Source organism: Thunnus albacares, chromosome 20 (assembly GCF_914725855.1).
Source record: "Thunnus albacares chromosome 20, fThuAlb1.1, whole genome shotgun sequence".
Lineage (NCBI taxonomy): Eukaryota > Metazoa > Chordata > Actinopteri > Scombriformes > Scombridae > Thunnus > Thunnus albacares.
In genome coordinates, this window is record NC_058125.1 from 21,292,205 (window position 1) to 21,318,069 (window position 25,865).

At 37.7% G+C, this 25,865-nt stretch overlaps 2 protein-coding genes across 4 annotated transcripts; one reads left to right on the plus strand and one right to left on the minus strand.

Moving 5' to 3' along the window:
* Positions 1-1,737: 1,737 nt before the first annotated feature.
* On the plus strand, positions 1,738-11,954 carry LOC122970718 (kelch domain-containing protein 1-like). The gene is made up of 13 exons (XM_044336883.1): positions 1,738-2,060; positions 3,726-3,796; positions 4,146-4,263; positions 6,247-6,359; positions 7,032-7,122; positions 7,365-7,463; positions 8,015-8,089; positions 8,709-8,767; positions 8,873-8,985; positions 9,243-9,315; positions 9,521-9,605; positions 10,358-10,437; positions 11,536-11,954. The coding sequence occupies exons 1-13, from the start codon at positions 1,956-1,958 to the stop codon at positions 11,669-11,671; spliced, it is 1,218 nt and encodes a 405-aa protein (XP_044192818.1). The 5' UTR covers positions 1,738-1,955; the 3' UTR covers positions 11,672-11,954.
* Positions 11,757-25,426, minus strand: LOC122970719 (LIM and SH3 domain protein 1-like). Of its 3 annotated transcripts, XM_044336884.1 has the most exons (8): positions 25,229-25,412; positions 23,719-23,813; positions 21,847-21,931; positions 19,033-19,140; positions 17,527-17,634; positions 14,216-14,285; positions 14,030-14,118; positions 11,757-12,757 (listed from the first exon to the last, which is right to left on the minus strand). In XM_044336884.1, exons 1-8 carry the CDS (start codon positions 25,295-25,297, stop codon positions 12,584-12,586), a joined length of 798 nt encoding a protein of 265 aa, XP_044192819.1. In that variant the 5' UTR covers positions 25,298-25,412; the 3' UTR covers positions 11,757-12,583. The 3 variants fall into 3 exon arrangements, with proteins under 3 accessions (XP_044192819.1, XP_044192820.1, XP_044192821.1); XM_044336885.1 differs by lacking the exon at positions 19,033-19,140 and having other exon boundaries at positions 25,229-25,426; XM_044336886.1 differs by lacking the exon at positions 17,527-17,634.
* Between the last annotated feature and the right edge of the window lie 439 nt (positions 25,427-25,865).

The following is a 25,865-nucleotide window of genomic DNA, read 5'->3' on the forward strand; positions in this document are numbered from 1 at the left end:
TCCAAGTTTTGAATGGGGTCTGAAGGATAAGGGATGTCCGAGCAGTGGATGAAAAAACTCAAGAGCGAGAAGAACAAAGTGAAGTAGGCTGAATAATAAAGAGTGAAAACAACAAGCTGCATTAAAATAGTTTCAGACTTAGAATTGAACAAATTTATTTGTCTTTATTTAAACTCAAAAATCATTTACAATGACGTTGAGCAGGAAAGAAGACAATCAATAAAACAAACATATAAATACAATTAATAAATAGAGTAACAACAAAATCAATTAAAAACAAGTACAAACAGAAGTTAAAAGGTTTGAGACTGTGGATTTAAAATGACCAAGAGTTACCAATGAATTCATTTTAAAGTGCTTTGTAGTGCGTTCCAGGTTGATGGTGCAAAGAAGCCAAAAGCAGTTCTTCAAAGCTCTGTATGAACACGAGGGACATAAAGCGTGAGCCAGTCATTAGTCCTTGTGTAATGTGGTCCAGTGGACCAAACTAGCATGGAATTAATGTAAGAAGGCAGCTCTCCAATAAGGGCCTTATAAATAAACAAATACATGTGCAAATCTCGCCTCTTAGAGAGAGAGGACCACCCAACCTTTGCAGTGTTGGAGCCATTAAAAACTGTTCTCCAGTAACATCATCAATAACAGAATGTATGTCTCTCCAATATTTTTGAATAAGGTCACAAGACCAGAACAGGTGAATTAAAGTTCCTCTGAGAGACTTACTTTTGTAACAAAGGTTTGAGGTGCTGGAGAACATTTTCTGGAGGCGTTCAGATATTCCTGATCTGAAAAGGAAAATTACATCACAAAGAAATGTTTAGATATTTCCTGACATCCTTCCAAACCAAGAGTGTACTATATGTAATTGGATTACTAATTGAAGACTTTTGATGCTCTACATTGTAGATCAGTGATTCTCAAAGTGGGGCCCTGCGACCCCCAGGGGTCCTTGAAGGGGCTCCAGGGGGCCCCAAGCAAAAAGGGGAATCATTTATTTTCATCATAATTCCCTCCATAAATAACACAACGACAGAATGTGTGACTATTTTGGTCATTGGTTTCATACACTTTCTGTAATAAAACATCTAAAAGCAATAATTTTATCAGATGGGGGTCCCTGGTCTAATTTGTGTCAGTTTAGGGGTCTTTGATGTGGAAAAAGTTTGAGAATCACTGTTGTACATGAATAAAAGTGATTTCAGTGGTCTTGAGCATTTTATTAACTCAGGATCAGATCTAACAGGATGTAAATTTAATTCTGTATATTCTTTGAAGGCTGCTGGAAAATGTCTGAAGCACAGGTGCAACTAATCACTTAATGATGTCTCCCTTCCATTGAATGCACAACACAAAGGCCCTGCAGCTGACTCACCTGGATGAAATGATGCAATCAGTGTCAGCTGTGTTTAATGAGCCAGAAATGCACGTTTCTTTGTTAATTTTGAGCATATAGGTCTGATTACATTTCACTTTATTAGACGTAAACAGCAAAAATAATGTGTGAACTAAAAGTTGTGAAATATTGGTGAACTATGAACTTTCATTATAAAGCAAACAACCAATAAACAACAAATAAACGTGTCCTGTCACCATATTGGTTCAGCTGATGAATATGCGCACATTTACTTGAATAAAAAATAAATATGTGTGTCATTCTACAGGTATTTAAATGAGTTGAAGTGGATTTTCCGCTTCCATTGGTTTGCTGGTAGAATAAACTTGCATAACAACAGGGATCATGCTAATGGGAGGAGTAAGTAAGGACAGCAAGCCTGAAAAACACGTTTCGCAAATTCTCCAATCCAGTCGGCTTTTCTCTCTGCAGCCGGAGAAGCAGATCAGCAGGTCTCTGTTCCCTGAGCCACAGCATTCCTGTGAGCAATCCCGTCTGGTAAACATTTTAGTTGTTTTTATGTGAGCGGGGAAGTTGCTGCTGGGCACACGGAGAGTTTGGGATGGATGCTGCTGACAGAGACGGAGAGACGGTGAGCCGGCTGGAGAGGAGCAGCCACACGGCGTTCATAGACAACAACACGATGTATGTCTGGGGAGGTTACCAGGTAAGAAACGACGGTGTGTAAGTTTACCTGTGCAGGTATATCTGCGAGGCGCCACGTCACGAGATAAACAAGTCTGCAACGATAAGTCAATTAAGCGATTAGTTGCCAATTATCAAATAAAATGTCCAAATTCTCTGATTCCAGTTTCTCAAATGTGAATATTTTCTGGTTTCTTTCATCCTCTGTGATAGTAAACGGAATATATATTGGGTTGAGTACTTCTAGCACTGCCAACACCAACATTCCCAGTCAGAGAAAAGGTGAAAATAAGCAAAATGGAGTTTGCCTGTGGCCCCCAAATCACTAAACCCAACCCTGAAAAGAAAAAAAAATCAAAATTCTGATTCCAGCTTCTTAAATGTGAATGTTTTCTGGTCTCTTTAGTCCTCTATGATAGTAAACTGAGTATATTTGGGTTGTGGACAAAACAAGACATTTGAGGACGTCATCTTGGGCTCTGGGAAATGGTGTTGGGAACATTTTTTTTCACCATTTTCTGACATTTTATGGACCAAGCAACTAATCGATTAATCAATAATGAAAGTAATCGTTAGTTGCAGGCCTACTTTGTCTGTTTCTCTGGGAAAAAAAACATGGACTTCTCAAGTTCAAGGATCCTCCAAGGAAACTTAAACTACAGAAAATGTTTCAACAAGAAAGCAGACTGTATCCCGTTGCATCCTGATTGTTGCTATGGTTACAAAATCCATCTAAAGTTTCCACTAGATCAGAAAATTCCAAACTATTCTCAAGAGCATTATAATAGGGATACAACTAACGATTATTTTCTCTTTCTTTCTTCTTAATCGATTGCTTGTTTGGTCCATCAAATGTCCAGAAAATGCAGAAAAATTTCGATGGAATTAGAGATTTTTACTTTACTTTTTTTTTTTTCTTTTTTTTCCTTTTCAGGGGCGGATTTAGTGATTTGGGGGCCCCAGGCAAACTTTGTCTTGCTCTATTTTCACCCTTTATCTAACTAGAAATGTTTGGTATTGGCAGTGGTAGAAGAAGTACTCAAACCTTTTTCTTAAGTAAAACTATTATTACTGCTCAGTAAAAAATACTGTAAAAGTCCTGCATTCAAATTTTTACTTAAGAGTGAAGAGTGACAGAGGTATTATCAGCACAATGTACTTGTCTGTTCAAGGTGGAGCCTCTAATTCTTATATAATGCTGGATAGTTTAATCAATAATAATGCATCATATTTTATTTGTTATATTTTGTGAGTAAAACCTCAATCTGCAACATAAACCCGTAACATTTATCTGTTAGATAAATGTACAACTTTTTCCTCTGAAGTAGAAATATACAGTTGCATTTTTTTTTTTTTAAGTGCTTTGGTGACCTTTTTTTAAGTTATTTTAGTGAATAATGAGTTAGAATAGTAACATAGTTCAATATTTTTCATATCTAAACACCATAATAAATCTATAACGGTTGGGGGGGCCTCAGGCAGTTGCCTACGTTGCCTAATAGTAAAGTCCGCCCCTGTTTCTTTTTTTATGTTTTGTGGTCACTGTAGCAGTGTTTAATCTGAAATAGTGCCAGTGTGCAGCCAAAAGCTGGTGGCATTCTGGGTTTCATGTAGAAGATAAAGCAGAAGTACACTTTGTTTTCATACATGACTTTATCTCCTCTTTTGTTTCCTCTTTCTTTGACAGGTAGCTGCTGGAATGGATGTCATGTTGCCCAGTGATGAGATATGGCTCTGTGATTTAGACAGCGGGACGTGGTAAGATAAGGCTGTTTTATCAGCTGAGATGAACACTGTGTGTCACCTTGACATTTAAGCTACTTAGGCCTAGAGCATGTATGTTTTTGATAAAGTTAGCTCTTTAAAAAAAAAAAAAAAAAAACACAGCGACAACAAGAACTTGATAAAGAAGTACGACTACAGTTAAAGGGAGGAAAGAAAAAAAAACATGAAAAACAACTTCTTTCGTAGTTTCTCTTTCACTTCAGTTGGGTGTTTTGAGATAAGTCAACCTCCCACTGTCTCTGAATTAACATTTACATTTGTGTTTAACGTTTGCAAGTGTTCAACTTGCTATGTCTTCTCTTTTCCTTTTTCTGCGTGTCAGGGAGCGGCAGGAGATCACAGGAGACATCCCCCCAGACTTATCAGGTTTCTGTGGCTCTCATGTTAACGGCACGCTCTTCATCTTCGCAGGATGCGGCCCCCTCGGTTGGACAAACCAAGTGAGTTACTGTCGAGAAACCACCGTGCTAGCTTTTGTTTGGTAAAAGCAGACGGCTCCAGCTTATCTCCATGTGTTATCATTTACATCGGAGTGACGGAGCTGAGTGTCAGTTTTTTTTCTGAAAGATAAATATCTGCCTGTCTTTGAAAAACCAACACTTGTTGCTTTTTCTGAGATAGAAAGATTTTTAACTGAAGCTGTGATCCCAAGTTCCTAATCAAAGCAAAGACACATCTATTTGTATGAGGTGAACCAAAATGAAAAAGTTTCTTGTGCAAAACAGAGATAATATCATTTCTGGCTACATGAATAAGAGTCACAACTTGAACAATTACTGAAATATCTCTAACAATTGGATGGATTGCCATAAATTGTTCATTCATCTAGAGCTGCAACTATTAGTTGATTGATAGATCTACAGAAAATTAATCGCCATCTATTTTTATAGTTAATGAAAAAGTTTGTTTTTTGGTTTGAGAATTTGCTGGTGTGAATATAATTCTTCCCAAATATAAAGAGCAAGTTTACAATCTATACAACATCAGTCGTTAAACTATTCCTTTCCTACTCCACACAACCTTTAGTTTTTATGGTAGCTATAATTGAGCTTGTTGTAACTTGATTTTGGCAAGACGGAGACAGATCCACAAGTAACACTAGAATCAAAAACAGTTTTACACATACAAAGAGTCTACCTCTTGGTATTGTGGTGCATAACAGTCAAAAATTAGAAGATGAGAGAAAACACAAGTACCTATACAGAAAAACATACCACCACCATGAAAGATATGTGATATAACTAATTAAATAAAAACAATTAAAATGTGAAATATTGTAAAAATATATTCTATATAAGTGAAAAGAGCTGTGGAATTGTACAAGATATTGACCATGACTATGCAAAAGTTCCCAATACAACATGGTACAAACGGTACAATGTAAAATTACAAATAAGTGCGTTAATGTAACATGCCGTTATTCATTGTGATGGTTTCACAGGTGTGCAGATGATGACATGTTTACGTTAATATAACGTATAGTGTCCATTGGGGGGGATAGTCTGTGTCATTGTCGATGAGGCCAGCTGCAGATGAGAAGAAGCTGTTCCTGAGTTGTGAGGTTTTGTTGTTGACAAACCTCAGCCTCTTGCTGAAGGGGAGCATTTCAAAAAGTTAATGTCCAGGGTGGGGGCGGGGGTCGGCCATAATCTTTCCTGCTGGCCTCAGTGTCTTGGAGGCGTGCAGGTCCTGGAGGGATGGCAGGTTGCAGCCGATCACCCTCTCAGCAGAGCAGATGATTCGCTGCAGTCCGCCCTTGTCTCTGGCAGAAAGGGGTGTGTGCACAAAAAAAAAAAAAAAAACAGTTATTCAAGGCCAATGACAATTTTAAAAAAAAAAAAAAAAAAGAAAAAAAGTAACATTCATGAATGTGGGCTGAATTAAGTATTACAGTTTTCTCTGTTGTTAATTTTACATGTATAAATATTTCTTTTCTTTTTAACCAGGTAGTCTGACTTAGCCAATATAGCAGAGTCATGTGAAAAAAATTGTTTTTACATATTGCACAATTAAGCTGGGAGGCACAAAGGAACGAACTTGAACTTTCTAGTAAACCTGTTTTTGAAAGTGGTGTTTGAATCTCTTTGATAAAGGCAGTGTTTCAAAATGATGATTGCCTCCATAAATTATTCCATGCTCAGGGTGGAAATACCAGTTATGAACAGACTCTGAATATCATCCGTCTTGAGTATTTTGTCTGATACTGCAAAGTGCAGAGATGAATAATAGACAGGATCAAACCTATACCTATTTCCTGCTGGAGCTCTCAATATGGTTTTATAAAGCAAATCTTGGAAATATTGACCTCTGCCACCTTCAATGCAGGCCTCAACAACATTAAAGGCCATTTTATTAATGCTTATTTGATGATAAAGATGATGCTTTTTTGCATAATCTGATGAATTTATCTTTGCTCTCTGCAGATGTTCAGCCTTGACCTCACACAGCAGCACTGCACGTGGAAGAAAGTGACCGACACAAAAGGAACTACGCCGTCACCACGAGATAAACACTCCTGCTGGGTCCACAGAGACAGGTCGGTCCATTCTGTGGAAAATCACACCCTGACACACAAACTGCCTACGAAGAACAGCTGAACTAGTGCATGTAAACAGCTGAAAATGAGCTCCAGCTGAACCTTCAGACAGCTGTACACACCCTCAACATGGGAGGCTTGTCATTCTGAGGACTTGTTTATTTTGCATCCTAATTACACATTCACAGCTCTGCAGGATGAACGGTAGCTTCAAAAAGTGTTATGGAATTTCAGAAAATAGATATTTTAGAGAGATTAGAGAACAGAAAAATACCCTGGAACTATTCTGATAATTGTTTTGAGTCATTATTTAAAGGAAAAAGGTGCTAAAACTATCCGGTTCCAACTTCTTAAATGTGAATAGTTTCTGGTTTTGTCTGTCTTCTATGATATTAAACTGAATATCTTTGGGCTATGGACAAAACTTGACATTTTAGGTTACATCTTGAGCTTTGGGAAATAGTGATTGACATTTTTCCACTATTTTCTGACACTTTAGACCAAACAACTAATCAAGAAAGTAATCAACAGATCAGTTGATAATGAAAATAATCATTAGTTGCAGCCATAGATCAGGAAGAAAAAAATAACCAATAATTTTCTTAATAGTTGTGTATAGTTTAATTTGTGAAGAGATGGTGAGAGTATTTTGTTCTTGTTTCTTTGCCGCAGATTAATCTACTTTGGTGGATATGGATGTAAGACCGTAGGGGAGGTACGAAACACAGGCTCATCAAGCTTCGTCGTTGAAGAGATGTCCTGGGTAAATAATGATAGTAATACAGCATATCTACTGTGTATTCTGAGAAACAGAATAAATCCATCTATATGATAAATATATAAAACAAACATGTTTCATTTTTTCTTATGAGTATCCTTGAGCAAAATCAACCAGTAATTGTATACTGTCAATAAAACAAGGTGGTTCATTGTTTGTAGTCTGTAAACTATAGCAAACATACTTCTTTGGTAATTGTATATAAGTATTCCAATCTTTCCATTCAGACAACAATTGGAGACATGTTATTTAGGTTCTGGGGCTGGAACAACGAAGTCCATGTTTTTGACATACATACTGCTACATGGAGCACGCCAGAGACTCAGGTGAGTAGAGCAACATGATGAGGGTTTAGTATTCTTCTCTGCTCTTGTATTCATTTTTACGTTTCACTTTCAGACAATAACAACACTTAGTCTGCAGCCACGCTAGCAACTCTGAGGCTGTACTTGCAGCAGTGGTTTAAGCTAAATGCTAATGTCACCATGGCAATGCTAACATGCTGATATTAAACAAACCTGTAATTGGCACTAAACTAAGTACAGCTGAGACTAATGGAAGTCATTAGTTTTGCAGGTATTTGGTTTTAAGTATTGCAAAAACACAATTTTTGATCAGATGGTGGTGCTAGTAGAAAAGTCGGGTGATCACCAAAGTGAGTAGGATTCATCCTCTGGGGATCATGATTGTCAGTTAAAGTAGTGGATCGACCGACAGATTGACATTGCCATCTGTGCCAACTGCTAGCTTGGCTAAAAATTTCATTACAAAAAAAAAAATCTCAGACTCTTTATATCATGGCTACATGGGTTTTAGGATACATCTATGATGTTTACAGCATAAATAGTGTGTTTTTGTTTTTTTTTTTTTTGACCAGGGCCCTGCTCCTGCTCCCAGAGGCTGCCATGCCAGCGCCCTTCTGGGGAACAAAGGTTACATCTCTGGTGGCGGGGTGAGTTGGCTAGACTGTGCTGAGCTAACTCTGCATACACTATAAGTCCAGAAGTATGTGGACACCCGGGTCCTGGAGCTGTTTGTCATGTTTCAAGCCGCTTAGTTTCAATTAAGGGAAATCTCAATGTTGCATACAGTCGCATTTTAGACAATAGTGTGTTTCCATATTTGTGGCAACAGTTTGGGGAAGGCCTTTTCCTGTTTCAACATTCTGTTCCTGTTGTGACATGACAATGCCCTCGTGCACAAAGCCAGGTTTATAAAGGAAAGGTTTTCTTTGAACTTAGTGAGGGAGAACGTGACTTTCCTGCACAATCACATCCAACACCTCCAGGGATGAACTAGAACACCAACTGTGAGCCAGGCCTTATCACATCAGTGGCTGACCTCACTAATACGCCTGTTTGCTAAATGGGAGCAAATCCCTGCAGCCAAGATATTGTGGAAAGCTTTCCCAGCAGAATACTTTAATACTTTTGGCCATGAAGTGTGTCTTAGCTTTTTATTAAAGGGTAGCAGTCTTTTTACTGTGCATATTCATAGCACTTTAACGGTAACACTTTGAGATTATTTGCTTATCAGAGGTCTGTCTTTACTTAAAAATGATTGTTTTTCAGGAGACTGCTGAGTTGGATATGTTCTGCTTAGACCTGGAAACCTGGACCTGGACTAAATTGTAAAACTTTCTTCACTCTCGCACCACATTAAGTAGCTGTGTTTCATTTCTCTGCAGTGATTTACTGACTGCAGTTTGCTCTCTGTGTATATTTCTCTCCTCCAGTGACACCTCCCCATCCTGTACACCTCTGGGGCGCTCTATGCACACCATGACGCCCATATCCGATCACACACTCTTCATATACGGAGGTCTGGGCACAGATGGAAACACTCTCAGTAAGTCTTGCTGACAGAGTAAGTGTGGATCTCTTGTTTCTGCATTAAGTCTGCATGCACCAAGTCTCCACGCTGCACGTCTCCCGCTGCATGAGTAAGACTGAAACTAGAGGGAAAAACATTTTATCTGTATGATGTTACAATCGTCAATATCCTTCAGCATTGATGAAGAGTGCACAAGATTGAAGGATATCTTTTTAAATGCATGTCTAAAAAGGAAGTCTCTTCTAAAATCTTCTTGAATCTCTTCCTTCTAGATGACGCCTGGCAGTTTAACACACTCAAAAAACAGTGGACCAAGATGATGCACCCACACAAGGACAAGCCCAGGTAGTTAATTTGTCATATGAAGTATAATAGATGATATAGGATATAAAGCTACTTGCCTTTTTAAAAGTTGCTTTTTTTTTTCTTGTTACCTCAAAGCTACAATTTCAGCTGTATCAGTTTCTCTATGACAAACCTGAAAGAGCTCCTTGCTTTGTAGTGTTTTGTAAATCTGCCTCTTTATTCATCCAAATGTTCACGTCCACAGGGTGTGTCACACCGCCTGCCTGGGAAGTGACAATGACGTTGTTGTATTCGGGGGAAGCAGCAACTTCTGCATCCTCATGGACTCGGTATGTGATGAGAAAGCTTGTTTAGATCATTTTTAAAGTCCTTTTATAAGACAGGAATTAGAATTTGATCTCTACTAGCCTGTTGCTTGATATTTAAAATAAAGTTGCTATTTTAAAGATTTACTTTTAGCTTCACTGCAAAGTCTCAGTGAGTAAAATGTTGTGCAGGATAATCCCCTCATTCCTTTTTGTAATACTATATTAAGCTACGTGTTTTGTCAAGTGAACTAATTATAACCCAGTGATTCAGTAAAACAGTTGCATAAAGAAAGCTTAAGTGGTTTAAGGACTCAAAGTATGACGTGCATTTATGTGGTAATGATTTCACACAAGAAGCCAACAAATATGGCAATAAACACAAAGTACAACTGAGGCTGATGGGAATGTCATTAGTCTGCAGCTATTTGATCATAAACTAAAGCACTGGACAAATTTTGACCTGATGATGGCACTAGATGTAGGTTGAATTGTAATAACGTCAGCGATCCTTTTAACTCGAGTATCTGTATCGTTTTGTGGCGATGCATCCAATAGTTGTTGACCTTCTTGTAGTGGTCTCACCGACCAACGTTGCCACTCTGCTAATGTGGCTAAGAAACATTTTCACACACACTTTTAACACTTCATAATTTTAAAAGGATGAAACCTATAATGTAGATTTATACCGGAGTTTCATTCATCATTCATCCTCATGTGATTATTGTCTGTCCTCTTCTTACCTTGTTGTTGTTGTCAATCCTCTTTGTCATTAGGTGGCTGTTCTAAGGGCTCCGTCGCAACGTCACTGCAGTGATGTGTTCATGTTTCAGACTCAGCCGTACTCCCTCTTCAGGTACGTTGAATAATATCAATAACTACCAGCTCTGAATTCCTGTTTTGTGACGTGTTTAGTGTGGAAACAGTGCTGCTTTTGTACCTTCTGTTGTGTTACTGGTTGATCACATGGATTTCTTGTTGACAAAGTGCATTAAGTACGCCGGCAGCATGTTTTGCATGTTGTGTGCATTCACATGATTAAGCAGTTTTAACAAAGTCCACATTGACCCTTTAAACACTTGTGGCTATTTATACTCTCCACTCGCTCTGAGCTGCACAGTTCCTCATTGGACTTGTGTGACAACACTAGCACGCTGTTATGCTAATGAGCTTTACTTTGTTATTATGTATTGACACGCCATAGGCTGTGGCATGTTTATGTGAAATGGTCAGAACTTAAGTTACTTACTAGTTAAGAGATGAAAATGTTCAAGTTGTATTTTGTTCAGTGACAGAACACAAAGTTCACTTTCTGAAAATGTCAGAGGTTTTAAGTCAATAACCTTTTCTGAGCTCAGGTAATGTGGATGTTTCAGCTTTGTAGATTGTAATTCTCCTCAAAGGAACTGGTCCTACTGGGTTAGTGTGAATGTGATCTCCCATTTGCAGTAGTAAGATGATCAAGGTTACATTTAGAGCTGCAGTGATTCATCAATCAATCTGCAATTTTACAAGCAAAAACCGCAAACATTTGCAGGTTCCAGGTTTTAAAATGTGAGAATTTGCTGCTTTTCTTGGATTTTCTATTACAGTAAATAGAATATTTTGTAGTTTAGGAGTATTGATCGAGAGGAACAAAAAAAAACCCAACATATTTGAAGACGTCAACTTGTGCTCCAAGATATTGTGATCAGAGTTTTTCCCAGTTTTCTGATGTTTTAGCTACCATAATCTGTATAGACGATGTTAGTAATCATCAGTTGGAGCCTTAAATACATTCAGCTATAAAAATGGCTACTCATTTTGGAAAATATGCTTATTTGTTTTCTTACCAAGAGTGAGATAAGTAAAAATGTCTGCTCCTTATCAGAGCAGAGAAACTTTTTTAGAGGTTGTTTTGGAGAATCTGAACAAGCTGAATGTTTCTCTTTTTTTTTTTTTTTTTTCCCTCTAGACTGTGTGAGGATTTCATAGGAGGAAACCCGGAGCTGTTTGGGGAGCAGCTGAACTGGCTGCCATCTAAGCTGCGGAACAAAATTGACAAGAGAGTGGTCTTTTTCTCTGCCGCGAAGACTGTTCTCACAGCTTAAAAAGGACTGATTTTAGAGTGATTCTGAGCCACTCGGTTATTACAAAACTGTTTTCTGTTTTTTTTGTTTTTTGGGGGTTTTTTTGTGTGTCGGGAACATGTTATGTGTTTAATAAGGATTTAAAGAAAACATGGTGCTAAAGCTTAATTGTTTTAACTTAAGAGAATATCATATGTAAATAAAGTTTTTGTCTTATTTTAAACAACCATTTGTGATTAACCTTTTACCCCATGTAGTGATTTGATGTGCAATCTGTTTTTGAATAAAGATATTGATATGTTTATCACTGTGGTGTTTTATTATTTCCACTAAGTACAGTGCAGTAGAATCCATTAAGTCATATTTGGTGAACAAAAAGCACGAATTAAGCAAAAACATCTTCCTCCTGTTCTTTTAAAAAACAATCATACAAAGTTAAATATTCTACTTTTATTTAATCAAAGGAGCTGTATGATTTTTCTCTTTCTCAGTATAATATATCAAATCAAGTTCTTTGGTTGTTCAATGTTGCAGAACTTACATTTAAGACGATACACAGTGATTTGATACTAAAGTCAGGGCTGCCAACAGTAAATGTTACCTGAGAAAGACAAAAATTTAGATGTGTAAAGTAGGTTTATGTATAATTAAGTATAATGTAGGTTTATTCATTATCTTTTCAGGCTTTTTGAATGTATTTTCACTGTCTTGCTCTCTTAAATTTTTGTAATAAACATTTTCACTTCAACCTTCAGTATTTTCAGTATTATTTTCCAATTAACTTTTTAGAAAATCATATTTCTGACAAGCAGAACCAGACAGGGATGTTTGTTTTTTTTTTTTAGTTTGCAAAAGTTTAAATTAAAGAGGAAGCTTGTAAGTGTTGACAGCAGATCCACATGCTGATAGCGGACTGCCTGATGTCTGTTTGTTTCACACAGGTCGGACGTAGTTGGCAGGGAGCATCCCTCGCTGCCCCGTGCGCTGGTTGCATCCGAACACCCATCCCTCGTCTATCGGCTCTACATCCATGATCAGATCGCCCTCCTGGAGAGAAACTTCATCTGCCTCTGTTGCCGCGTAGCTGTACATGGCCTGGAAGCGCCTCTGTGTGAGTAGAGACACACAGGAAATGAGTAAACGGAGGCAGTGTTGCACTCAGTTTCATTAGCATCAGCGTACCACACACAAATTCACTGGCACGTAACATAAAGAACATACTGTTTTCACAGATTCATTTGCATTGAATTTCCCTACTGGAGGCATAAACACTCATGCAATATACATTCACAGAGCACTGCATTAGGAACACCTGAGCAATGTTTATTATTGAGCTCATAGTGGGTGGTGATGGTGTACTGGTGTATATTAAATTGAGACATCTTCCTAATATTTTGTCAGTTGGCTGAAATCTGCAACCTCACCGCTAGATGCCACTAAATTCTACACACTGGACCTTTAAATGTGAGGATTTTATGGTTTTCTTTAGAGTCTGTGATGATAGACTGAATGTGTTTGTTTTGGACTGTTGGTCAGACAAAACAAGGCATCAACTTGGTTTATGGGAATTTATAAATGGCATTTTCTGACTATTTTCTGACATTTTATAGACAAAACAACTGTTCAATTAAACAAAAAAATTAATTGGTAGATTTATCAATAATGAAAAAGACTGAAAGTTGCAGCCCTAGAACAAACACAAATGAATAAGCACGCACACACACACACACACACACTCACACATACACTCACACACACACACACACACACACACACACACACATATACACATATACACTCACACAACACACAGATGCACAAGCACACTCACAGTCATTGTGTTATAAAAAAAAAAAACTTCTGTAAAAACTATACTACACTGCTATATATGAATACGACTAATAAACTAAATTGAAACTAAAATAAAAATTAAAAATCCACAGTAAATATATATATATAAGGTAGCCTAATAACACTACACACAACCAAATATGTGGCCAAAAGTATATTGACACCCCTGACCAGCATACAATCATGTTTCAGAGAACTGTGCTTTGTGGTAACAGTTTCCTGTTTCAACATGACAATCCCCCTCCCCCCATGCACAAAACCAGAACCACAAACAAATTATTCTCTCGGTTTGGTGCAGACCAGTCTTATCACCCAACATAAGTGTCAACCTCGTTAATTAATGTTCTAGTGGCTGAATGAGAGCAAAACCCTGCAGCCAGCTTCCACAATTTTGTGGAAAGCCTTCCCAGAGGAGTGGAGGCTGTTGAGGCAGCAGATTAATGCTCTTTTTTTTTTTAATGAGATGTTAAACAAGCTCACGTGACTGCATGTCTATATACTTTTGGCCACACAGTTTATCAGGCTTACCCCTCCACTGGATGGTGCTACAACAGGAGGGCGAATTTGTCCGGCTGGTTGGTTGTATCTCTCAGGGTTGGATGGTTGTTCTGCATAGTCTGCACACACAAACATGCACAAAAATATATTCAGTCAAATATGGTAGTTTAGAAGAATATGTTTCAAAATATGTGTGGAAACAATGAGGTGACTTACCTTGCCTATTTTCAGGAGGAGGTGCATCACTTCGGATCTTGCTCTTCTCAAATTCTTCATGGTACTTAATCTGCACATACATGTTAAAACCACATGAGGGCGTTATTTCCCCAGATTTGACCCTCAACAGGTCGCCTCTGACAGACATCACTATTTTAGGAGGTGGTGAGAGTTGATGAAGGGATATATCTCAGAAAACCTCCCAACAGCTGAAGCCCTCATACATGTTTTCACACATGAAGTTCACTTTACTCCTCCTGAGGAGTAAAAGGAGGAGCTGAAAAAATAACCCTGATGATGATGTGATCAGGGTTATCTTGAAAGAAAGCCTATGTTACAAACTGGGGTGTGAGGTTTGAAAGTGTGTATTTAGGAGGCAGGGAGGGTCTAGTTAAATATCCTATCCGATTGCATTATGGGAAATGTAGGACCTAGTGTTTTTGGAGCTTGATCCAGGATATCTCTGATAAATCTGTCTCTTATGAGTTCTCTGAACTTGTGGAAGTACATTGCTAAATCACTGGAGTGCTCCTTTAAATCTTTAGATGAAAAATGCATTTCAGAGACTAAAAGTTGTAATGTTTCTTTCACAATCAATTATGTACAGTATCTGCCTCCCACAACTTGTTAATCGTTATTGAACATCCAATAAAAAGGAAGGTGTTTTTTAATTCACTTGTGAGTACTATGTAAGTATTTTTGATTAGAAATATTTATACAGGCTGTTATTATTTTTGGCTTTTTATGCCATTCACTGACATGTGTGGGACTTTTTTCCGATGTGAATTTGTACATTTTTGTCCTACAGCCATATTTGTTCATATTCTTATAATTATAATTATAATAACTGCCTTTTCTCCTTCTGGTTTATAACATAACGAGCTGTTTGGGCGTTTACTAGACAATCCATGACAGTCACACTTAAAAACGATTACATTGACAAAGTGACTGTTCAAAGATTCTGTAAACAGAATTGCGTCACTCTCCGTCTGTAGGCTCCACTTAAGCCCGACCTCTTCTTTCATTACACTACTCACACTCTGCTTTTCATTGAAGTAATACTTGAGCTGCTTGTGCACCATTAGCCCACCAGGGGACACACAGACAGGGAGGATGAAACAAGTGTTGTAAAATTAACCAAACGCTCCCAGCTGGAAGAGGAAACTGGATGTCGATTAAGGAAGAGAAGGGAAAGCAGCCCCCCCTTGTGTGCTGTTGTCCTCAACAGACCTCAGGAGGAGCAAACAGAAACAGGACTTGGTGGGAAAAAAGAGAGGAGGGGAGGGAAGGAATTTAAAAAAAAGGCAAAATTAAGAAACCAAAAAGAAAGAAGGAAGGAAGGAAGGAAGGGAGGGAGACAGAGAGAGAGAGAGAGAAAGAGAAACTACCAGAAGAAAAATAAAATAGATTTTGCCCTTTTGACGTGCAGCTTATCACCCATCATTCCTTTCTGCTACTGTGCTCTCATGAGAGAAAAAAGAGAAAGTTTGAGTGTGTGTGTGTGTTTCAGTGTGGTATGCAAGAGTGTACCAGGGTATGTGTGTGTTTGCAGCAGAGAGCGGATGTTCACTTTGTGTCCACAGCTGAGAGACTTTGACCATATAGGGCAGCTGCTCCTCAGTGGACTGGGAGAAATGTCTGAAATGTGCCTCTGCAGGCTCGCACTCTGACATCCCTCACCGCTGTCTGAAGCAGTTTGTTCTCTCTGCTCACATCTCAGCTTTGTGTAGCGCCCGAGTCCACAGATTGTTGTTTCATAAATCTGAGATCTTGTTATCGGACTCTGATGTTTTCCTGTTGTGTCTCAGGAAAGAGTAACGGTTAATTTCATATATGGTAGATTTGCTGCTTGTTTTTGTCCTTTAATGGGGGGAAAAAAAGGCTCCATCATTTTTGTTCAGTTAAAGTGATGATACAGTGACTTATTTACAAGATGTTTCGCCGTTAATTTACATTAAGGAGTCTCTTAATGTCAGGGGAAATTTTGAAAGAAAGGGGAAAGTAATGAGGCTGTAAAGTCAATAAACAATGATGAATTGCTGTGTCCTCTGGGGCTGTTAACGTAGGAGGCAGTGAAGGACTCATGTTAAAGGAGATATATGCTTTTTCTGGTTCTGTGTTATTTGCATACTGTTAACAGTATATAACAGTAAGCTTCTAATCAACACAGTGTCTGATATCTATGTTAAATGTGGTCAAAGTTCCAAAACTTGAGGTTAAAGCTGAATGCTTCATTTGCAACATTTTTTTTCTACTTTGCTAACAAGCTGACGTTGGCTCATCATGCATGCCCATAAACAGCCGTCCGTTCCATAGCAGCCTTGGTTGTAAGGTTTTTCCATGTGTTGTTTACATTGTCCGTGATCAGATTTTGGCTCGAACATGTATGGATGTATTTGAGAAATTGACATTTCGAGTAAAGAACAAGAAAAAGTAATTAAATCCTACAACTATAGTTTGTTGTTGTATAGTGTTTCATTGTTTGTTGATGTATCCCATGGATGTATAAAGAGAACTGGGTACAGCGTCAGAGGTGGGGCCCCGTTCAGTCTTATGAAAGTTGCTCAGTGGCGCATGAAGCCAAAAAAAATAGATTTCCCGGTATGAAAGTACCCGGATCTTCCGCATTTTGCGGCCCATAGAGCATGCGCACTAGTGACTTTCGCTGGCCGAGTTGGCTACTTCCGGTTTAGCCCTCTGGCTAACTTGAATGGGGATAAAACAATTCAATCATGCAGCTCTTCTAGGCTTTTGAAATGTGATCGGACCAAACGGATTTAATTCTGATAGTGAGACAAGTCATTTCGCGGGGGTTGTGATGCTCAGAAAAATGTATCCACTGATTTACAGACGTCTCTTTCACAATGTAAGTCTATGAGAAAAAGTCTTTTTGGGCCAGTGTGCGTCACGTGACGTTGTAATTACACGGTTTGGCCACTATGTCAAATTGGCTTCAAAGCCTGGCGCTCTTCCTCTATCCAGTTCTCTTTATACATCCATGATGTAGCCTCCCAAGCTGCTGGAAGTCGGCCATGATGCAGCTTCTGGGAGTTGGCCAATCAGAACACAGTGGACTCATCGGGAAGGGGGTCTTAAAGAGACAGGAGCTAAAACAGCCTGTTTCAGACGGAGGCTGAACTGAGGGGCTGCATAAAGAGCCTGTATAAGATAAATAAGGAGTTTTTAACTGTAAATCATGCAAAGATATTCCAGTAGAGTGCCAGATTAAAAATATAAACCTGGAAACGTGCATATGTCCACTTTAAGATGTATTGAGTGTTTTTTGTGTTTCTCGGTGGGATCAGACTTACGTTACTGATCTGGTCTTGCGTCTTCTTCACTCTCTGCATCTCCGGAGTGTCAACCACGACACTGAAACCTTTCCCCTTGCTCTTTTCAAAGTCCTCCTTGTAAAGGGCCTGAAATGTACAATTTGTTCAAATGTCAAAAACAACATCAATTTTATTTTAAAAGGAATAGTTTGATATTTTGGGAAATGCGCTTCACTTTCTTGCCGAGTTAGATGAAGAGTTTGATTCCACTAGCCTATCGAATCTGTCGATTAAATATGAACCAGTTAGCTTAGCTTAGCATAAACACTAGAAATAGGGGAAAACTGCTAGCCTGGCTCTGTCCAAATGTACTAAAATCCACATAAAAGCACCTCTAAAGCTAACTAATTAGCACTTTATATCTCATTTGTTTAATCCATACAAAAATTGAAGTGTAAAAACGACAAGCTGCAGTTTTAAGGAGGGTTATGTGCTTGAGCTTTCATGAGCTTTAGAGGTGCTAGCAGGCGAATGTTGTCTAGACAGAGCCAGGCTAGCTGTTTCCCCACTGTCTCCAGTCTTTGTGCTAAGCTAAGCTAATCAGCAGCTGGCTGCAGCTTCATGTTTAACGAACAGACACGAGAGCGGTAACAATCTCTTGATCTAATTCTCGACAAAAAGCGAATAAGCATTTTATAAGTGTAATGTCAAACTATTCCTTTAAAATTGCTGACAAGTATGTTAAATGACACAACAGGAGGGAAGTTTCATTAGATTAGTTATATTTTAATTTCATGCATGGTTTTATCCTTCACTTCAGTTGAAAACCGGCGAATTAAACAAGTAACAAGCTGCATTCACGGCATATCACGAAACCAGCTGAATGACATCTTGCTGTTAGAATCAATCAATCAATCAATTTTTATTTAAAGTGCATACTAGAAGATACTAAGTAGCACACATTGGTGTCCTATATGTAATTTCCACTCAGATATTGGTTCTCAGCCTTTTTTGCTTTAGACCATTCAATATGGAGTAATGTCTACTTGCAACCTCCACATTACACGGTTCTTGTCTATGAATTGTGTTTTTTGTTTTCAGAATTTTTAATTCCAATAATAATTTTAGTGGTAAATATTTTAAAAAATACTGTATATCACAAGAACAAACAAAAGATTTAAGAAATGTCTCAAAAACAAATGTAATTTTGAGGAAAATAATTATTTCCTTGCATCTCATGACTCCTTATGGGGGTCTGGACTAGCAAGTTGCAAGTCTGCACGTCAGTCAGCATCGATAACTCTGACATAACCTGAATGCAGCGTCAGATCTAAAGCACTTGGGAATGATGAGACACACAAACTTACATGGGAAGCGCATGCAGACATGTAGACACATACATATACACATACACAGTTAGAGGTTGGAAAGACGTTATATACTGAATCTAAATCTTCCATCATGTAACTGTTATACATAATGAAAAACTAAGGTTTAGTGTTAGATTTTCGATGCTCGGCGGTTTCGGAGGCGAGCCGGACATACGTGACTGATCTGGTCTTGCGTCTTCTTCACTCTCTGCATCTCTGGAGTGTCGGCCACCACGCTGAAACCTTTCCCCTTGTTCTTTTCAAAGTCCTCCTTATAGAGCGCCTGAGAATTTTCATTTCATCAGGATTTAGGAAGATCAGTTTTACCGCTCGTTTGAAATAAGACAAAATGGTTTAGAAAGATGCCTGAGCTTCACCTCACAGCCCAAATAGGTTTGTCTTTTTTTTTAAATAACCACAACTATAAGGTTAGACATTATGAGGTCGCATGCACACTTGTACTAAACCTGATTCACTACATAAACACATACATGTTGTGCTTCAAACTAAAATTTGTCAGATTTCCTTGTTTAGGGAGTTTAGGCCTACGGGAAACACTTGCAACATTAAACAAAGCTAAATGTTTATTTGAAAGTAAATCTCAGATTGCCACACATTGTACACACACACACATACACACACACACACTTACACACAAGTGAGTCACATTCTTGCTATGAGGAATATGCTGTCTCAGTGAGGGAGCTGGACTGCCGAGACTTTTATGGTTATAAACAATGAACTGGGTTGGTTGGATGAGATGAGAGGAATGGACAGAGAGGGAGAGAGAGAGAGACAGAGAGACACAGAGAGAGGAGGAAACAGCTTATGGTGTAAAGCTGATCATGATGTTATCATAACAATCATGTAACTTAATAACAATGTTATGTTATATGATTGTTTAAAATGGTTTTACCCAAAAATGGAACCAGTCTCGCTTACTTTTTGTGGTTACATCAGGTGCTTGTTACAGACTTTTACTGTGGAGTCTAGCTGTTTAACGAAAACAGCTTCAGATCAGCTTAAAAGTTCGCTTATTTTACCGCCGCAGTTTTTACATTGTGTTCCTACCACATACTGTGCTAATAATTAACAGGAGGTGTGTTTTCTTTGTGCATGTTGACACACAAGTTTTGACATTCTGGGAAATGCTCTTATTTGCTTTCTTGCAGAGAGTTTTACACATCTGTCCATTAAATACAACACAGCCAGCAGCTGTTAGCATAGTCTCTCACAAGCTGGATGAAATATTCTCCATATTATTTCCACATGTAATCCATTCAGATTTCTGTGCAGTGAGAATAAATGTCAAATGGGTCCGTTTCAGTTAGCAGAAATCTGTTTGGAAAGCTACATTAGATTATATCCTGTATTTACAGAAAAAGTTAGACATTTTGGGAAAACGCTTTCATATCTGTATGCTAAATATGAAGCTACCACCAGCAGCTAGCTAGCTTAGCATAGCACAAAGAATAGCAACAGGGGGAAACAGCTAACCTGGCTCTGACCACAGGTAATTAAATCCGCCTGCCAGAACTTCTAAAGCTCACTAATGAACATGTTATATCTTGTTTGTTTCATTTGTACAAAAACAAAAGCATAAAAACTAGAAACTAGGAGTTCTGTGTGGGACTTTTTCTTGGCCGGGTGCCGTACACGCTGGGATAAATCAATCATTGGCATAACTGGAGTAATCAATGCAACATTTAAGCCCTTCAGCCCTTATCTTCAGTGAAACCTTCACTTCTTTTATGAACAATGAACTTTCTGAAAACTAAAGTTGCAACTAAATCTCCCATATTATAACTGTCCTGCAGATTCTTTGTCAAATGTGAAGTATAATTTGGAGTATTTTAAAAGTAGTTAAATATTTTGGGAGATACACTTAATTGCATTCTTTCTGAGTATTAGATAAGAAAATCAATACCACTCTTATGTCTGTGTGTTAAGATAGGAGCTAGAGCCAGTAGCCAGTTAGCTTAGCTTAGCGTAAAGACTGGAAGCAGGGACAAACAGCTAGCCTAACTCTTTCCAAAGTTCAAAAATTTGGCTACCAGCAACTCTAAAGCTCACTGATTAAGATGTCGTACCTTGTTTGTTTAATATGTAAATGTAAAAATTTGGGGTTTTAGGGGGAGTTATGTGCTGGAACTATTTCTTGGTGAACAACAGTTTATCCATCCGCCTAGCACTAATGTGCAGTCCATGCAGTACATATGAGACTTCTAGGTTGGAAATTTCTTTATGCTGAACAGGTAAAGACTGCTGTACTAATAAGACATTGCATCTTCTGTGCAAATTCATGATTGTGTTTGAAAAACACTTTAATAGCATATGAGTTTAAGTCAATAAATGCAGCCTTAAAATGACATTCTATATTTTGCAGACAGGGGAAGATAATTTTAGCGACAAAAGGATCCCTGAACATAATCACAAACTGAAAAGGAATCTCTTTAATTTTGCTTGACTTGGAGGACTAACTCCTTTGATCAGGTTTAATTGCTGGCTGCAATAGTGTTCTTAAGAAGCTTAAGAACAGCGACACAGTGAAGGTAGCCAGGGATGACTGAGTTGAACCGGTGCCTCACAGTCCAGAGAGAGGGAAAGAAATCAAAATACTGTTTACAATTTCCAAGTTCTGATCAGGACACTTAAAATAAAAGATTGCTCTTGGTCTCATTTTATGAAGGACAGATTATGGACTCAAATCTTCCCACGCAAGTTTGTCTCTAGTTTGTTCTCGTTTTAGTATTTGGTCAAAGTGTTTATTTGATTCAATCAATCCAATTGTCAGCTGCACCCTCGTCTCCTGCCGAGAGACAGATAGAGAGCTGAGTGAAGGAGACAGCTAAGAGAAGGAAAGATACACCCAATCATGATGACGCAACAAGATTAAGAGCAGTATCTCTGCCAGAGGAAGAAAACAGATACTGAGTAGGAATGATAGCAGAGGCAGGCGAGTGACAGGACTGATCTGTGAGTGTCTAACCTGGCTATTGAGCATGGTCTGTTGTTTGAGACGCAGGTTCTCGGGGGTGTCGGTCACTATAGTGAAGGAGGTTTTGGGGTAATGCCTGGAAGAAAACAAAAGAACAACAACATTAGATCGTCTCTACCACTTACTCACCAGATTCATGTTGGGCGCTTAACTTAAAGCCTGGTTTATATCTTTTAAATGCCACATCTTATCTTATTTTATCATAAAGAATGTAGCATACTACTGATGATACACGGCAATCAAATGTATTTCGTTATCTTGGGAGGATAAATCTCACAATCCTTACCACTAGAGAAATTAAGAAATTAAATTAATTAAATTATTAGTATATATCTATATCACTGTATATGTGCCAATATTTTTTTTAAGTTATGTAGGCAGCATTTTATGTATATTTGATACTTTTTCTTAATTCAAGTTTTTTTTTTCTTCTTCTTCTATTTGTGTTTTTTAATTTATAATTGTTAAATTCCCAGTGTAGTTTACTGTTTCAGTGCACTGATGTCATTTTGGACAATAAAGTTTATTGTTAAGCTGTGTCTGATATGTGAGAGATCATTGCAAAAAATGTGTGTTTATGTAAATATAAAGAATATCAGCCAATATATTGATATTGGAATTTTTTTACTCCCTGATATTGATATAGGCATCGGCCACAAAAATGTAGTATTGGTTGGGCTTTAATTTTTTTGGAGATTTTTTTACTCCTGGAATATTTTGGTTGTGATGACCCTGAGTGTTTGTTTTTTGGGGTCATGTGATAATCTAAAATCTGAACCTTTTGGACTCTTTTATTAACACTCACGTTGAGCTCTTTACTGTCACTAAGTTACATTTTGATCCATATTTTATTTAAAAGTCATTGATCTAAATGGAATTTTATTTGATAATTTTATTTTTAGAAAAGATCAAGAATGTAAAACCAACAAATAACAAAATAAAATTTCTTTTAAGTTTTCAATTGTATTTAGATATAACACTACAGGTTTATGAATTATGGTTTTCTGCAGAGCACCTGAAGGCAACACGTTCGGTATTAACTTTATGAGCAGCAGCAACTTACACAGAATATTAGACAATTCCTACAACTAGAGAAATAAAACTCTAGAGATGCAAAATTGCGGGTATATTTTTGAAGATTTTTGACTCATTTGGAATATTCTGGTTGTGAGGACTTTTTTATTCCAGGGTACACGAGTATATTCTTTTTTGGGTGAGTGGTTTCAAATCTTCATGTGACAATCTAATAATTAAAATCTTTGTATTTTCCCCTTTATTTAATTATTATGAGGATTATTTTTTCCCTTCAGACCTTGTTAGCTAGATTTATATAGATTTATTTATTATATAGATTTATTTCTCAAACCTGAGATAGATATATAAAAGTCACAAATGTGCAAACATCTGCCGAGACGGAGATATTTTCTGGAATAAGACGGGCAAACGTCTCATCTCAGGGATGCTGGGATCACATGATTCTGACCGTCTGTTCACACTTCCCTTTTCCATCACCTTTACACACTGCAGCTCCCACTGACCATCTGTGTGTCTCGACTGCTTCGGAAATGAATGTCTACTCCTGTTGTGACAAGTGACGTAACAACGAAAACTTTTGATGCTACTTGCATTTATATGACAAGAATATTACAAATAAAAGACAAATTATGTACTATTTTGTAAAACACAGTGTGTCAGAAATGTTTAAATGTGATTTCCTGAATTTTTTGTTAACTTCCTTGTTGGAGCCTGAATGTCATTACCACTGCTTAATTAACACAAAATAATTAAAAAATGCTTTCATACAGAATCAGATGTTGTCCTGCTACTTTAGGTTATTTCATCAGGATGGTCAGTGACACTCACATACTGCAGTAAGGTTTCTTCTCAAAGCCTTTGTAGTTGTTCATGCTCAGAGCCATCTTGCATACCTCACAGCTGAAACAACCTTTGTGCCAGTACTAGAGAGAAAAAGGAAGCAAAAAGTCAGTACAAGTTCTTAATTACAACAAAATGACTCTCTATCCATTTAAATGAAAACATCCCGGGAAGCCTGTTTATTCTGTCTGAATAAACAGGTGATGAGGGCTTCACTGTACATTTATGGTGTCAAAGTGGGAAAATGTTACTGTTCTACATAAGTGTACAGCTGTGCTGCTGGTCCGTTTCTCCCATCTGCACTTGGACAAGTGCCAGTAAGAGATAGTTACAGTGAAAAGTTACCATTATTTGAATGAATATTTTATATTTAGATACATATTATAACCTGTGTACATTTGCAGTACCTAAACTCACCCGGTGACCTATTTGCATAATGTATTTAATTGGGTTAATGTCCAAAAATATGTTTGCTTACCAACAGGAAACATCTTAGTGGCCCAAAATAAAAATAGCCAAATGCAGTGTTGTAAAAGGAAATGCGCTTTGCTGTCCAAAATTCTTAATCCAAAAACATGCAATACTTGAAGAATTATCTGCTATTTGTTTCCTATGTGGTTTACTGTGACATTTGTGATACATTCACAGACTCAGAAAAAATCAGAATTTCAAAACATAAGTAATCCAACTCCAATAATAAGGTTATTTTGCCTCGATTTTGTCCTTAAATTGATTAAATTAACTCAAACTGTTGCTGTAATCAGAGTTTCACCTTTATCTATAGTCTATAGTCACATTATCAGAGTACATCTTAACAAGACAATAATGGGAACACACATCCACACCCACATACACCCACAGAGTCTATGTGCTCTCCTTTTCTGTAACATTTTGAGGTTTGTGGCTGATGTTTGTCTAGCGGATGTGGTTTTCCGTCTCATCATCCCCTTAGTGTTTGTCTTTTTTTAGTACGTGTGTGAATGTATTAAAAATAATTGTTTGCACACTTATTAGCTACATAATGATAATTTCTTATAGTGGTAAAGCATAACAGCATGTAGGGCACTATTGCATTAAGTGTGCAAAATAAAGATGAAGTATGCACCATTATAAAAAAAAAAAAAGACAACTAGTCTTAGAAAACTATTGTTGATATTAAAGTATCACATATGAGAGTCTGTCTGTCTGGTAATGACCATCTTTGTTATTTTAAAAGTATTTTGACAACTTTTAAGCAATGCATTTTAATCTGATTTGGTAATTGGCTCACTCAAGTTTACAAATTTTATTTTAAAAAATCTACAAAGGACGTTAATTCTAAAAAGAAGAGTCCTATGGACAATTTATAAGGACATACCTTCTTTAAATAGGTATAACATTCAAATTTGAAACTTTCCCTATATATCATAGTCTTAATCTTGGAGACAACTAGTGTAATTTTCGAATATTACATAATGATATTTGGTGAGTGAGTGGGCTTAAAGTTTTATCACCTTACCTTATCAAGGCAGTTTATTTTTTCTGTGGGGTAAACTGGTTTACTGCATCTTCCACAGGGCGGATTCATGATGGCGCAGGGAGTCCTCACACTACAAAAAAACCCCTCACTGATCCAGTAAAAAAGGTGGTCAGAAAGTAAAATTCAGGCTGTGATGGGCACAAGGGACTGCACTCACCTCCTCTTCGCCTGCAGGCATTTCAATTAATATACAGAGGCGAGGAGGAGTCAAGCTGAAGCACGAAGCTCTAATGATGCCTTCATGAAACGTCGGATATAGAAAGTTTGACTTGTTACATATGGACATTAGGTTACCAGACAGACGTGGAAATAGCATGCAGATTATCGACAACAGCAGAGGTTTAGTGGATGTTTCATTACCCTCATAAAGACCTCTGTGCTACAACTTTGAATCCGCAAAATGATCCAGAATCAACATTTAAGCAAAAACCATTCATTCAGGTCGATATGTGAATGTAAATTCTATCTATTTTGCTTTAGTTAAGGCAGAGCGTGTAATATTACAACAATATTGAAGACATTTGCTTTTTAGTTAGTTAACTTACTCATCCCTGCGAATATTTACAAATCACGTGTTTCTGTTGAGCACGTGAAGGCAGCGTCAAATGCATTAAGG

Coding starts and splice junctions, on each gene's coding strand:
- LOC122970718 (XM_044336883.1), top strand. CDS start 1,956: ATGGATGCTGCTGACAGAGACGGAGAGACGGTGAGCCGGCTGGAGAGG. Junction 6,360..7,031: donor TGCTGGGTCCACAGAGACAG/GTCGGTCCATTC, acceptor TCTTTGCCGCAG/ATTAATCTACTTTGGTGGAT. Junction 7,123..7,364: donor TCGTTGAAGAGATGTCCTGG/GTAAATAATGAT, acceptor CTTTCCATTCAG/ACAACAATTGGAGACATGTT.
- LOC122970719 (XM_044336884.1), bottom strand. CDS start 25,297: ATGAATCCGCCCTGTGGAAGATGCAGTAAACCAGTTTACCCCACAGAA. Junction 14,119..14,215: donor TCCTCCTGAAAATAGGCAAG/GTAAGTCACCTC, acceptor TTGTGTGTGCAG/ACTATGCAGAACAACCATCC. Junction 12,758..14,029: donor TAGCACCATCCAGTGGAGGG/GTAAGCCTGATA, acceptor CTACTCACACAG/AGGCGCTTCCAGGCCATGTA.